At 56.2% G+C, this 13,616-nt stretch overlaps 1 protein-coding gene across 7 annotated transcripts in view; it reads left to right on the top strand.

Moving 5' to 3' along the window:
* The window catches only part of CROCC (ciliary rootlet coiled-coil, rootletin), a 53,239-nt gene that overhangs the window by 17,630 nt on the left and 21,993 nt on the right, over positions 1–13,616 (top strand). For all 7 annotated transcript variants that reach the window (XM_060089037.1, XM_060089036.1, XM_060089032.1 and 4 more), the window contains 12 exons: positions 2,007–2,243; positions 2,679–2,775; positions 3,465–3,548; positions 3,996–4,229; positions 4,839–5,038; positions 6,763–6,945; positions 8,377–8,521; positions 9,223–9,369; positions 9,756–9,986; positions 10,744–10,937; positions 11,195–11,322; positions 12,651–12,820. In XM_060089037.1, the coding sequence (XP_059945020.1) occupies positions 2,007–2,243; positions 2,679–2,775; positions 3,465–3,548; positions 3,996–4,229; positions 4,839–5,038; positions 6,763–6,945; positions 8,377–8,521; positions 9,223–9,369; positions 9,756–9,986; positions 10,744–10,937; positions 11,195–11,322; positions 12,651–12,820 (2,050 nt within the window). The remainder of the gene's footprint in view (positions 1–2,006; positions 2,244–2,678; positions 2,776–3,464; positions 3,549–3,995; positions 4,230–4,838; positions 5,039–6,762; positions 6,946–8,376; positions 8,522–9,222; positions 9,370–9,755; positions 9,987–10,743; positions 10,938–11,194; positions 11,323–12,650; positions 12,821–13,616) is intronic.

Here is a 13,616-nt window from a genome sequence, read left to right on the forward strand (position 1 = left end):
AGTGTCACCGATGGTGTTTCTTCACTTTTTGTCTTTAAAATTGTTTGAATCAGGATCCATAGATGTTCACAAAGTGTGATTGGTTGATTTGTCTTCTAAGTCTCTTTTATTTGTTCAGGAAACCGGGACAGTTATCCTTAGAGATTCCCACAGTCTGGATTCTGTGGTGTCCTTTAACACCTTTGTCCCCTGTAAATTGGATGTTGGATTTACGGCTTGATCAAATTCAGGTTCGGGTTGTTGTGTTTTGCTTTGTTTTGTTTTGACAAGACTTCTTCATAAGCGCCATGTGTACTGTGCCATCAGGAGCCTCTGTCTGTGCGTTAGCAGCCCTTGACGCTCAATGCCAAGGTCCAGACATTCGTCAGAGGTTGCAAAATCGTGATTGTCTCATTCTATCACTTCTTCATGTATTAACTGGAATTCTTCTATAATAAGGCACTTCCTCTTCTTACCGTTAGGTACCCAGTGGTACAGTTCATTCAGGAAAGGGGAGGATTTAACCTATTTGATATATTTAAAATACCTAATTTTTAATTAGCATTTAAAATGTTAACATCTTGCTTTTGAATAACTCACACATGCACAAGGTTCATATTTCAAAAGGGTGTATGGTGAAAACTCTTCCTGCCACCTCTGACCCAGACACTCAGGCTCATTTGATGCAAGTAAATACAGCAGATTGTACATTTCCCCCCCAGCCCCCACTTTTCTTTTATACACTCTTGGGAGAATTTCATCTTTCCAGTTCTTTTTCTCTTTTCCGGGCACACGGCGCAGCTTGTGGGAGTTCCCCAACCAGGGACTGAACCCATGCTCCCTGCATTGGGAGCGCAGAGTCCTAACCACCGAACCACCAGGGAGTTCACTTTTTGCAGTTCTCGAAGATGCTTTCTTCACCCAATAGTTATAGCTGGGAAGTGGTTCCACATCAGGCTCTAAAGAGCTTCCCCATTCGTTTTCCTTGGCTCCAGAGTATTCCACTGAAGGGATGTATCATGATTTTTTTTAATAGCAGCTCCCTGCTGAGTTACCTGGTGGCCTAGTGGTTAGGATTCCAGGCTTTCACTGCCGAGGCCTGCGTTCAATTCCTGGTCTGGGAGCTGAGATCCTGCAAGCCACACGGTGGCCAAAAGAAAAAAGAAAAGGCAATAGCAGCTCCCTTTCGATAGATATTTAGGTTGCCACCAGTATTTCTTACATGAGCAAGGCTGCAGTGGATCCCCTTATACACAGGTCATTTTCCTTGCGTTGCGGCATATCTGTAGGATAAATTCTGAGCGATGAAGTCAGTGGGTCATAGAACCTATCCATTTATAATTTTCAGAGTTCTTCTAATCGCCCTCTGTGTGGTTACACTCACCCTCCCACCAGGAGTGTAGGGAGAGCCTGTTTCCCCGCAGCCTCACCTACACTGTGCATTATGTGACTTTTTGTCCCCAGTCTGTTAGCGACAAATGGCATCCCACCGTAGGTTTTTTTTTTTTTTTTTTTTTTTTTTTTTTTGCGTTACGTGGGCCTCTCACTGTTGTGGCCTCTCTTTTTTTTTTTTTCGATATGCGGGCCTCTCACTGTTGTGGCCTCCCCCGCTGCGGAGCACAGGCTCCGGACGCGCAGGCTCCGGACGCGCAGGCTCAGCGGCCATGGCTCACGGGCCCAGCCGCTCCGCGGCATATGGGATCCTCCCAGACCGGGGCACGAACCCGTATCCCCTGCATCGGCAGGCGGACTCTCAACCACTTGCGCCACCAGGGAGGCCCTGTTGTGGCCTCTCTTGTTGTGGAGCACAGGCTCCGGATGTGCAGGCTCAGTGGCCATGGCTCATGGGCCTAGCCGCTCTGCGGCATGTGGGATCTTCCCGCACCGGGGCACGAACCTGTGTCCCCTGCATCAGCAGGCGGACTCTCAACCACTGCGCCACCAGGGAAGCCCCCCCACTGTAGTTTTAATTTACACTTGGGAGTCCTCCCCTCCATCCCATCCCCATCCTGTGTTCTCTACACCAGGGACCTGCTGCAGCTGGGAGGGGAGCTGGCCCGGACCTCACGAGCCGTCCAGGAGGCGAACCTGGGGCTGAGCGCAGGCCTGCGGCTGGCCGAGAGCCGGGCCGAGGCGGCCCTGGAAAAGCAGGCCCTGCTGCAGGCCCAGGTGGAGGAGCAGCTGCGGGACAAGGTGCTCCAGGAGAAGGACCTGGCCCAGCTGCAGGTGCAGAGCAACCTGGACAAGGCCGACCTCAGTGCCAGGTGGGCGCCCGGAGGCGCCACGCGAGGCAGACCTCCCCACAGAGTGTACGCCCGGACATACGGGGAGGAGGGGGCGTCTGTTCACAGGGCCCTTCCCCTGTGTGGGTTCAGCCAGTCTCCCCAGGCACCCCGTTTGGCAGAGGAGGAGACGGAGGTTCAGAGGGCTCTTGACCAGGGCACATCACGAGCAGTTCAGCCTCTGCTCCTGAGACCTGGACAAGTCCCAGAGTGTTTTTCTGTGAGATGAAGTGGGTGGCCACCTCATTCTCACTTAGAGATGAGAAAGGAGAGTGACTTCAGGTCACACGGCAAAAGGGAGGCGAATCCTAGGGTCCCTGCCTCAGGTTTGGGGAAGCATGAAGGACACGGAGCTGGCGGGTTTGAGGAGAAGCTGGGTGGGTCTCCCATTCAGCTGTGTTGCTCCCCTACCTCCAGAGTGACTGAGCTGGCCCTGACAGTCGAGCGCCTTCAGAACCAGAATCTGGAAAAGGATCGGCTCAACAAGGCCCTCACTGAGAAGCTTGAGGCCCTGGTGAGATGCAGGGCGGGGCGGGGTGACCGACCAGATCCATGGACACAGGCTGAGGGCTGGGTTGCTTGGGCCAACCCCAAGCATCCCACTCAGACTCAGTTTCACCCCTCATTAATTGAGCACCTAGTGTGTGCCAGCTTTAGTGTGAACGCCTAGTGGGTGCCAGCTTTAGTGGTAAGCACATTCACCTCCTTTATCCCATTTCATCCTCTCAGCAGTTCTGTAGCATGATCCCCATTATACAGATGAGGAACCTGAGGCCCAAGGGGGAATACTTGTCCAGGGTCTCAGAGCCATTAAGCTGGGGAGTCAGGACTTGAACTCATGCCTGTGGCCTGCTAGCCCAGGGCTCTTTCTTTTGGAACTCAGCTGCCTCCCCACCAGAGGGACCCCTCTCAAGGGTACTGCCTGGGTTGGTCATCCTTCTGTGTGGGGTCTGGCCTGGGTTCTACGTCCAGCTCTCCTCCAATAGGCTGTGTGACTTGGGGCAGGACACCACACCTCTCTGGGCCTGGTCTGTTCAGTGAGGGCACTGGGGCCACTGTGGGGTCTTCCGAGCTGCTGGCCCCTGGGCATGGCCTTCGAGGCCAACTGATTGGTGGTAGTCCCGGGAGGGAGACGAAGGTGAGGTTTCTGACTAGGGCAGAGACCCTGACTGCTCTTTGCCTGTCTCCCCAACACCACTCTAGGAATCCCTGCGGCTCCAGGAGCAGGCGGCCCTGGAGACGGAGGATGGAGAGGGGCTGCAGCAGACCCTGAGGGACCTGGCACAGGTTCGGGAGCCGGGAGAAGCCAGAAGGGGTGGGAGCCCTGGGCAGGGCAAGGCCAGGCAGTCCTGGGCCACCACGTCCCCTGGTGGCCTTCAGCTGAACTGCAAGTGGTTGGGGGCCCTGGAAACCTAGGCTGCTGTTTAACACCCCTGCTAGCTCCGCCCCCAATCTGCCCCCCCACCCCCCACCCCGGGGGAGTTCCTCGTTGGAGAGGAGGTACTGCATGTTCCCTGTCCATCTGTGAGAAACGCTGAATCATGTCTTCCCAGTAAATGGGAGGCCTTACCTGGTGGGCTGAGGGCTGTGAGCTGGCGGAGGTGAGAAAGTGCTGCAGAGTTAGGGCTGAAGCTAGACATGAGGACCCTGGTGGCCCCACTGCCTCCCGAGGCTTCTTTTCCCAACTGACACCGCAGCTCCCCTCCTCCTTCTGCCTCCCTAACCCCCCCTCAGGCCGTCCTGTCAGACATGGAGAGCGGCGTCCAGTTAAGTGGCTCTGAGCGTACAGCGGCCGCATCGGACGGCAGCCTGCGGGGGCTCTCGGGGGCCCGGACCCCGTCCCCACCGAGGCGCTCCTCGCCCGGCCGTGGCCGTTCCCCCCGCCGAGGCCCATCCCCTGCCTGCTCGGACTCCTCCACACTAGCCCTCATCCACTCCGCTCTGCACAAGCGTCAGCTGCAGGTCCAGGTAGGAAGGGGCCTGAGTGTCCTGGGGCGGAGCTCGAGTCCAGCGGGGAGGGGCTTGGGCAGCCTTGGTTGGAGCCGGGGTCTTAGGGGAGGAGCCTGAGCATTCAGGCTAGAGTCAGAGGCTTGAGAAACGGCAACTGAGTCAGGACCCGTGGAGGTGGCTGAGAGCACTGGAGGAATCTGAGTCTAGAGTGGGAGGGGCTTGAGCAGCTGGGGGCGGAGCCCGGGGTGGAGTAAGAGTCCTGGTATAGGAAGGGAGATGGGGTTCCCACACAAGAGTCGGAGAGCCTTGGTGTGTGTTTGGGGCAGGGGTGGGGGTGGCGTCAGAAGTGGGGGAGGGGAAGGAGTGTGCTTGGTGGTATGTCTGGTGTCCTGGGGACTTAGGTTGCCTGGGACCCCAGGGAGATGGAGGCTCAGAGCCCTTGCAGAGGTCTCAGAAGGGTGGTGAGGGCATGATGCAGGGGAGTGGAAACTGAGTCTGGGGGTGTAGCTCTCCTGCCCCAGGCCTGGACCCAGGCCTAGGCCGCAGCGTAGGCTGGTGTGCGTCGTGCGGAGAGCGGGGAGGGAGCTTCACAGGGCTCCCCTACACTCAGTGATTCCCATGCCACAGGACATGCGGGGGCGCTATGAAGCCAGCCAGGACCTCCTGGGCACCCTGCGGAAGCAGCTTAGTGACAGCGAGGGTGAGCGCCGTGCCCTTGAGGAGCAGCTGCAGTGTCTTCGGGATAAGACCGACGGGGCCGCCCAGGCCCAGGAGGATGCGCAGCGCGAGGCCCAGCGCCTGCGCAGTGCCGTCGACCTCCTGAACAGGTGCCGGGAGGTCAGAGGCGGGGAGCCCAGAGAATAAGTCAGCGTCTGGGCCTAACGCCAGCCAGAGCCTGTGAACATGCGGATTTGCACTAATATGGTCATAACTAGCCGCATGTGTCTGTTCAAATGTAAATTAAGTAAACATTTACAAATGTAAATGTTTGCATTAGCCACATTTCAAGTGCTAACAAGTAGGACATATGACTATAAAACATTTCCATCATCTCCAAGAGCCATATTGACACTGTTATTCTCGACTCTGTCTCTCGGAGATTTTGGAGACAAGAAATTATCCACTCTTAGCTGCCTGGTTGTTTTTTATTTTTTGGGTGCTTGTTTTTTGGTTTTTCTCTTTGTAAATGTAACCACATAATAAAAAGTTTGAAAAATGGAGGGGAAATAAAAAGATGGGACCTCCTCACAGCTTCCCCTGCTCATCCTAACCCCTGTTAATGCACTGGCTTTGCTTCCGGTTGTGTTTCCTGGCAGTCACTTTGCAAACCTTTCCAGTATACCTACTATGTGCTAGGCTTATTGCCAAGTGCTTCCTGTGTATTATTTCAATTAGTCTTCCCATCAAACTCATGCAGTTCACAACTGTTACTGTCCCGAGGTTGAGAGACATGTCCAAGGTCACACAGCGACGTGGCTGGGGTAGGAATTGGGATTCAGGTCCATCTGACAGCAAAACCAGTGCTTCCCATGCCTTGGAAGGAAAGGGGCTTTTTATGTAGTTGCATTCCCAGCGAACACCTCATTTTGCATTCTACTATTTTTCTTTATTTCATGTCAAATTTTTTTTAAAACTTAGATAGAGTTTGACCCCCACCCTTTTTTTTTGGATAATTTTATTTATTTATTTATTTATTTTTGGCGGCGTTGGGTCTTTGTTGCGGTACGTGGGCTTCTCATTGCGGTGGCTTGTTGCGGAGCATGGGCTCTAGGTGCGCAGGCTTCAGTAGTTGTGGCACACGGGCTTAGTTGCTCCGAGGCCCGTGGGATCTTCCTGGACCAGAGCTCGAACCCGTGTCCCCTGCATTGGCAGGTGGATTCTTAACCGCTGCACCACCAGGGAAGCCCATGTCGAATATTTTTTCCCACCTACTGCCAGCCTTCGTATCTAATATATCAGTATTTACAGGTTGCCATTTTGAGCGCACGGGGACAGCAGTGGAGGATATGATAGCCATCAGCCCTAAGCCTGAGCTAGAAACCCCTGCCTTGGAAGGAGCCTCCTCCCTCCCCTGCCCTGGCTACCATGTGCTGCTGGCCTGGGCAGCAGGCAGCTGTGGGATCTGGACAGACCCAGCTCTATTGGGCCTCCCAGAACTGAGGGGCATAGGGTACTGTAGGGGGCATTTCCTGGCCATGTGGACTAGCAGAGCTGGCAGCGAAATTGCCCACATGTCTCAGGAACCTAGCCTGGCATCTTCACTTGGTGGGGTAATTGGAGATAATGCCAGTGCCTCCATCCATTCCACTGGGCCTCCAAGTGGGCTGGTTGGGGGAGAAGGAAAGCTGAGTGCCCTATGCCGGGAAGAGTCAGCTCCAGGGAGACGTGGATGAAATGAGTGGGCCATGCTTAGGGGCAGGAAGGCTTTCTAGAGGCCGGAGCCTCGGAGGATGGGAGGATGTGGCTCCTGGCTAGGACAGTAGCACGGCCGTCTTCCCCGGTGGGAGTGGCCTCTGCATCCCCTTCAGCTCCCCCTCCCCTTGTCCTGCAGGGAGAAGGACAGCCTAGCCCACAGCCTGCAGGTGGCCCAGCAGCAGGCTGAGGAGCTACGGCAGGAGCGGGAGAAGCTGCATGCGGCCCAGGAGGAGCTGCGGCGCCAGCGGGACCAGCTGGAGGAAGAGCGGGAGGACACCGCACAGGACAGCGCACGGACGCGCAGGGAGCTTGAGCGCAGGTGAGTAGCTTCTGGCTCCCTGCCAGGGCCGCTTGGATGGGCCATGGGGCTCCCGACTGTCCCTGGGGGCTAGGGAGTACTGACTGTGTCTTGGGCCTTCTACTGTCTTGAGGATCCTCATGGCACCCCTCTGCTGTAGGGTCTTCTAACCAGACCCATTTCAGGAAACTGAGATTCAGGGAGGTTTAGTCATTTACCTGAGATCAGAGAACTGGTAGGAGGTAGAGTGTGGATGATGATAACAACAACTGGACTTCCCTGGCAGTCCAGTGGTTAAGGCTCCACGCTTCCTCTGCAGGGGGCGTGGGTTCGATCCCTGGTTGGGGAGCTAAGATCCTACATGCCTCGCAGCACAGCCAAAAAACAAAAAAAACGAATATAACAGTAGTTATATTAACTATATAGCATTAGTATTATTGTTAATTAAGTTAATTAACAACAATATTAATATAACATTAATATTTTTTAAATTTAAATTTATAATAATAACATCAGTACTTATATTACTAAGTACCAGGCACCATTTTAAGCACTTAGATTCTCTTATTTAACCTTCATGATAACTCTGTGATGTAGGAGCTATTATTATCTCCATTTGGATGAGATGGATGGTGAAACTGAGGCACAGAGAGGTTATGTAACTTGCCCAAGGTCACACAGCTAGTTAGTGGAAGAGCCAGGATTTGAACCCAGTCATTGGGGCTTCAGAGTTAACCTCTTAACCACTTCACTTTTAGTTCTCTGAGGCATTAGTAACAGTGATGTTTAGTACATTGTGGCAGTGGATATTATCCTTGTTTCCGAAGGCCCTTGGAGAGATATGTCAGTTACAATAAGGACACATATCCTTTTTTTTTTTTTTTTATTTTTTATTTTTGGCTGCGTTGGGTCTTCGTTGCTGTGCACGGGCTTTCTCTAGTTGTGTCGAGCGGGGGCTACTCTTCGTTGCGGTGCATGGGCTTCTCATTGTGGTGGCTTCTCTTGTTGCGGAGCATGGGCTCTAGGCGCGCGGGCTTCAGTAGTTGCAGCACACGGGCTCAGTAGTTGCGGCATGCGGGCCCTAGAGCACGCAGGCTTCAGTAGTTGCGATGCATGGGCTCAGTAGTTGTGGCTCGCGGGCTTAGTTGCTCTGTGACATGAGGGATCTTCCCGGACCAGGGGTCAAACTCATGTCCCCTGCATGGGCAGGCGGATTCTTAACCACTGTGCCACCAGGGAAGTCCCAGGACACATATCCTTTTCACAACGTCCCGAGGTGAGCGTTACCCCATTTTGCAGATGTGAAAACTGAGGCCCAACAGTGGGCTTGGCTGTCCTTATGGATGAGGCTCCTGCCTTGGGCCTGGCCCCTGGCTGCTCCAGCATGTCTGGCCATGGGAGACTCAGGGCAGGGGAGTGACATGGGGCACCCCCCCACCCTCTGTCCCACAGCCATAGGCAACTAGAGCAGCTGGAAGTGAAGCGCTCAGGGCTGGCGAAGGAGCTGGTGGAGGTGAGGGAGGCGCTGAGCTGTACCACGCTGCAGCGGGACGTGCTGCAGGCTGAGAAGGCCGAGGTGGCCGAGGCGCTGACCAAGGTGGGTCCCCGTTTGCCACACCACCACAAACCCACCGCTACCCTAGGCCCCAGGCCTTCTCACTCTGGCCACAGACTGACCCCTATTTCAGGCTCACCTCTGACTCTGGCCACACACTGACGTCTGATCCCAGCCATAAGTGAACTGACCTTTAGGACTGGTCATATCCCTGCTTTTCCAGATGCTTCTGGGGCAGGGCCTGTAGCTCAGGTCATCCAGTCCCATCTCTGGACACAGGTCCTGGGGTCTGTGAGGGTTGGGGGCACAGTTCTTGGTCGGTGCCTGCCCTGCTGTCTGTGGTCTGGGCCCTGAGCAAGGCCACCCTAGACCCCACTCTGGGGTACCCTCTGACCTCTGGCCGCGCCCCACAGTGGGAGCCAGCTTCATTGGTCCTTGCACGGCTCTGGGTGCACAGCAGCGTGGGCAGCAGGGCGTCTGCAGGGATTTTGTTTCTGCCTCATGTTCTCATGTTCTATCTCCCTCCTCGTGTCCCCTGCCCTGTCTCTGGGGGCCCTGTCTCTCCGTGCCTCTTCTCGCCACCTCCCCACCTCCTGCCTCTCCCATCTCTCTGCCTTTCTCCCCATCTCTCTGCCTTTCTCCCCATCTCTCTTTATCTTTCCATGTCTCTGCACGTCTTTTCCCATCTCTCTCCATCTCTCCCCGCCTGACCATCTCTGGCCACCCTGGTCCCGACCCCGCAGGCTGAGGCTGGCCGCGTGGAGCTTGAGCTCTCCATGACCAAGCTGCGGGCCGAGGAGGCCTCTCTGCGGGACTCCTTATCCAAGCTGAGCGCCCTGAACGAGAGTCTTGCCCAGGACAAGCTGGGTCTGAACCGCCTTGTCGCCCAGGTACGTTGTGTGCCAGCAGGCCCTCCTGCCTCGCCCACCTGTCCTCCCTGCTCAGAGACCCTGCTGAGGCATCCCCAGGCCCAGCCTAGGCCCACACCCCGACACCTCCCTGTACACCTCTGTCCCTCTGTCTTGTTGTTCTCTCTCTGACTCCTTCTGTCTGTCTGTCTTCTCTCTCATGGTCTGAGAGGAAAGAAGCTCCATGGGCCCTTCCTTCTCCTCCTCCCCAGTGCCCACACGCCCTAGGGCACTGCCCCTTACCCCCGGGAGCCTCCCACGGGCTGGCTGTGATAGGTGGGTGGAGAAGGCATCCTTGGTCCCGGGTGGGACCTCTTCGGACCATGAGGGTGCTGATCCGGTCACTCGCCTCCGCCTGGCCCCCACAGCTCGAAGAGGAAAAGGCAGCCCTGCTGGGCCGGCAGTGGCAGGCAGAGCGGGAGGCTGCCTCCGCGCAGGAGGGGCAGGAGCTGCTGGAGCAGCTGCGGCTGGAGCACGAGGTGGAGCGGCAGGGCCTGCAGGGCTCCCTGCGTGCAGCAGAGCAGGCCCGGGGGGCGCTAGAGCGCCAGCTCCCGGAGTTGCACCAGGAGCGCTGCCGACTGCAGGAGCGGCTGGCCCAGGTGGGTGTATGTGGGGTCTGGAGAGCAGGTGGGGAAGGGGTTCTAGGCTCCCGGCCTTTTGCATCTGTCCTGGGGGACGTCACAGGCTCGGGAGCCTGCTTCCCGGCTGAAATCCAGTCCCACCTCTGCCAGCTGGGGGCCTTGAGCAAGCTACCCGACCTCCCCATGCCTCAGTGGCCCCACCTGTAACATGGGGCTAATAGTTCTTATCACAAAGCGTTGTTCTGAAGAGTATACCGGGTAAGCGCTTACAGAAATCAATCACCACTCAGTAAAGATTAATGCTATGATAATTGGTAGAGAATTTTAGAATTGGAATCTTAGACTTGTTGGGAAATCATAGCTGGAAGGGACCTTAGGGTGTCTGTCCTGGAGGGCCTGGCTTCCTGGGAGGGGCCTCTAGGGAACAGACCACGCGGTGCAGGGAGCCAGGCTCTAGGTTCCCTTTCTGAGGCCTGCAGAGCAGCTCTCCTTTGCTTTATTTTATACATTCAGCTTCTCTGGACATTTTGGGGTGCAGGAAGTGTTTGGTTGCCACCCAAACTAAGTGATGACCCTTATGTCTGCATGTGCATGCACTGCAGGTCCAGAGAAGGCTGTGATTTGTCCAGGTTCACACAGCACATCAGGATACAACCGGGGCTTGAACCTGGTCTCCTGCCTGCCAGGGCCGGGTCGGGCCCAGGGTCGGGGTGCTGCACGATAAGCAGGCTGGGGGATTCCGGGGCTGGTGCTCACAGTGCCGGGGTGGGGCCAGCTCTCCCGGCAGCTGAGCGGGCGGGAGCACGAGCTGGAGCAGGCCCGGCGGGAGATACAGCGGCAGACGGAGGCGTCGGAGCGGGCGGCCCGGGAGAAGGAGGCGCTGGCCAAGGAGCGGGCCGGCCTGGCGGTGCAGCTGGCAGCAGCTGAGCGTGAGGGCCGGACCCTGTCGGAGGAGGCCACACGCCTGCGGTGAGGCCTTGAGCTCTGCCCAGCCCGCCCTGGGGGGTCTGACGGAGCCACCCCGTGGCCAGCCACGTCCAGCACGGGCCCTCAGGGGCCAGGTCACCAGCTCATCTCAGCCGGGGCTCAGGCTTCCCCGGGGAGCGGGAGCGTGGCTGGGCAGGTGGGCTGGCACCTGGCCCATGGCTGGCCACGCCCTGGGATTCACAGTGTCCTGGGTCCCGGGAGGCTGGGTCCCGGGGCCTTAGGGATCGTGCGTGCTGCAGCTTGGAGAAGGAAGCCCTGGAGAGCAGCCTGTTTGAGGTGCAGCGGCAGCTGGCGCAGCTTGAGGCCCGGCGGGAGCAGCTGGAAGCGGATGGGCAGGCCCTACTGCTGACCAAGGAGACCCTGACCGGTAGGGGGGCCGGGGTGAGGGGTGGGGAACCCTGGGCTCCAGCCCAGAGCTGGAGCTGTAACCTGTCGAGTTCTGGGGTCTCACCGAAGCTGGGATCACTGGCTTTGGGGTGTGGCTGACCTGGCTTCCAATCCAGCCACTGTCCCAGGCCAGCCGCTTCCCTCTCTGGGCCACGGGTTCCTCATCTGACAGTTAGAGGTGATGAGGCTTTGCCAGGATGAGGTGAGAAAAGCATGGCCTTGGCACAGTGCCTGGCTCCGCAGCCAACGGTGGCTGCTGTCTATCGTCATCAGGGCGCTTAGAGGGTTCTGTGTCTCCGCGGAGCCATCATCAGCTGCTTTTCTGACGACTCTCATTCCTGCCCAGTCTCTGAACTCACAGGTTTTTCTTGCTCAACCAACATTTACTAAGCACCTGCTTGGGCCGCGAAAATTAAGTTTTTCATCCACGTCCACGTGAGCCAGACAGAACCAGGAAGGGAAATGCTAACAGTCTCTGGTGGACTTCCAACCCCGAGGATAGTTTTTATTTATTTATTTATTTATTTATTATTTTTTATTTATTTTTTTGTGTGCTACGCGGGCCTCTCACTGTTGTAGCCTCTCCCGTTGTGCAGCACAGGCTCCGGACGTGCAGGCTCAGCGGCCATGGCTCACAGGCCCAGCCGCTCTGCGGCATGTAGGATCCTCCCGGACCGGGGCACAAACCCGTGTCCCCTGCATCGGCAGGCGGACTCTCAACCACTATGTCACCAGGGAAGCCCCCGAGGATAGTTTTTAGATTGTCCCCTGTGAGGTGCACCCTTCCCCGGTCACTTTCATTAGTGCTGACAGTCCAGCAAGTATGCTTATGGCAGTCAGTCATTAAAGGTGATGCCTCATGGAAAGCTGTGCTGCCTTGGGAGGTTACCTGTCTCCTCTGAGCCTCCACTTCCTCATCTGTAAATTGGGGATAAGCCATGTGGGTGTGATGTGAAGCTGTGTTGTGCTCAGCCAGGTGCCTGCCCGTGGTAAGCACTCAGTCAGTGATGGGGGTTCTCATGTTTTTGCTGTCCTCTCCATTTGGGGGGCCCTCCTCATCAGTCACTTCATCCTTTAGATGCCATTCCAGGTAGGGAGGGAGGGGGACAGGACCACTGGGCCCATGCAGTTGACGGGGAAACAGAGGCCCAGAGAGGGCAAGAACGTTCTCCAAGGGAACTCAGCTAGATACCAGTGGGCCCTCTCCGCTCTGGGATTTTGCCCACATAGCTCACCTGGCCTGAGTCTGTTGGCCCACTGGGAGGGTCTGGCCCAAGCTTGTTTCTCCCTTCCATCCCTTCTGTGCAGGAGAGTTGGCGGGCTTGCGGCAGCAGATAACAACTACAGAGGAGAAGGTCGCTCTGGACAAGGAACTGATGGCCCAGAAGTTGGTGCAGGCTGAGCGGGAGGCCCAGGCCTCTCTGCGGGAGCAGCGGGCAGCCCACAAGGAGGACTTACAGCGACTCCAGCGAGAGAAGGTTCGGGCAGCTGGGTTGGGGCCGGTGGTGGGGTGGGGGAGGGCTCTGTCTCCTCTGTGACCTCAGGCGAGCCATCCTTCTCACTTTGCATCAGTGAAGTGGAACTTCATCTCTGTTTCATAGGCTCTGGGGGCAGCTGGGAGGATCCATCGGGGACCACTCCTTATCAAACATGCAGATTCCCAGGCCCCAATCTGGTCCAGCCCTGGTGATCCTGATGCAGGGGGTCCACAACCATATTTGGAAAATGCTGATCTAATGTAGAGTCGGAAGGCACTTTAATTTGCTAAGAAGTGCAGTTTGCATATGAAAGATCACTCGGGACCAGAGCACATAGAAAGGCGAGGGGCCAGATCCCCAAAAGACAGAACAGAAGTACCTAAGAACACTGGCTCTGGAGTTACATTGCCTGGGTTTCAACCTGATCTTGGCCAAATGCTGGTTATGTTACCTAAGGTCTCTGTGCCTTCATTTCCCCATTAAAAAAATATATATATGTATTTATTTATTTGGCTGCACCAGGTTTTAGCTGCGGCATGCAGGATCTTCATTGCCACATGCGGGATCTTTTTTTTTTTTTTTTTTAGTTGCAGCATGCGGAATCTTTAGTTGCAGCATGTGGGATCTAGTTCCCTGACCAGGGATCAAACCCGGGCCCCCTGCATTGGGAGCACGGAGTCTTAGCCACTGGACCACCAGGGAAGTCCCCTATTTCCCCATCTTAACAATGGGGATAATGATAGTATAATTTATGAGGATGAGGTGAGATGATCCTTACAAAGAGCTTAACACAGAG

This window comes from Mesoplodon densirostris, chromosome 2 (genome assembly GCF_025265405.1).
Source record: "Mesoplodon densirostris isolate mMesDen1 chromosome 2, mMesDen1 primary haplotype, whole genome shotgun sequence".
Lineage (NCBI taxonomy): Eukaryota > Metazoa > Chordata > Mammalia > Artiodactyla > Ziphiidae > Mesoplodon > Mesoplodon densirostris.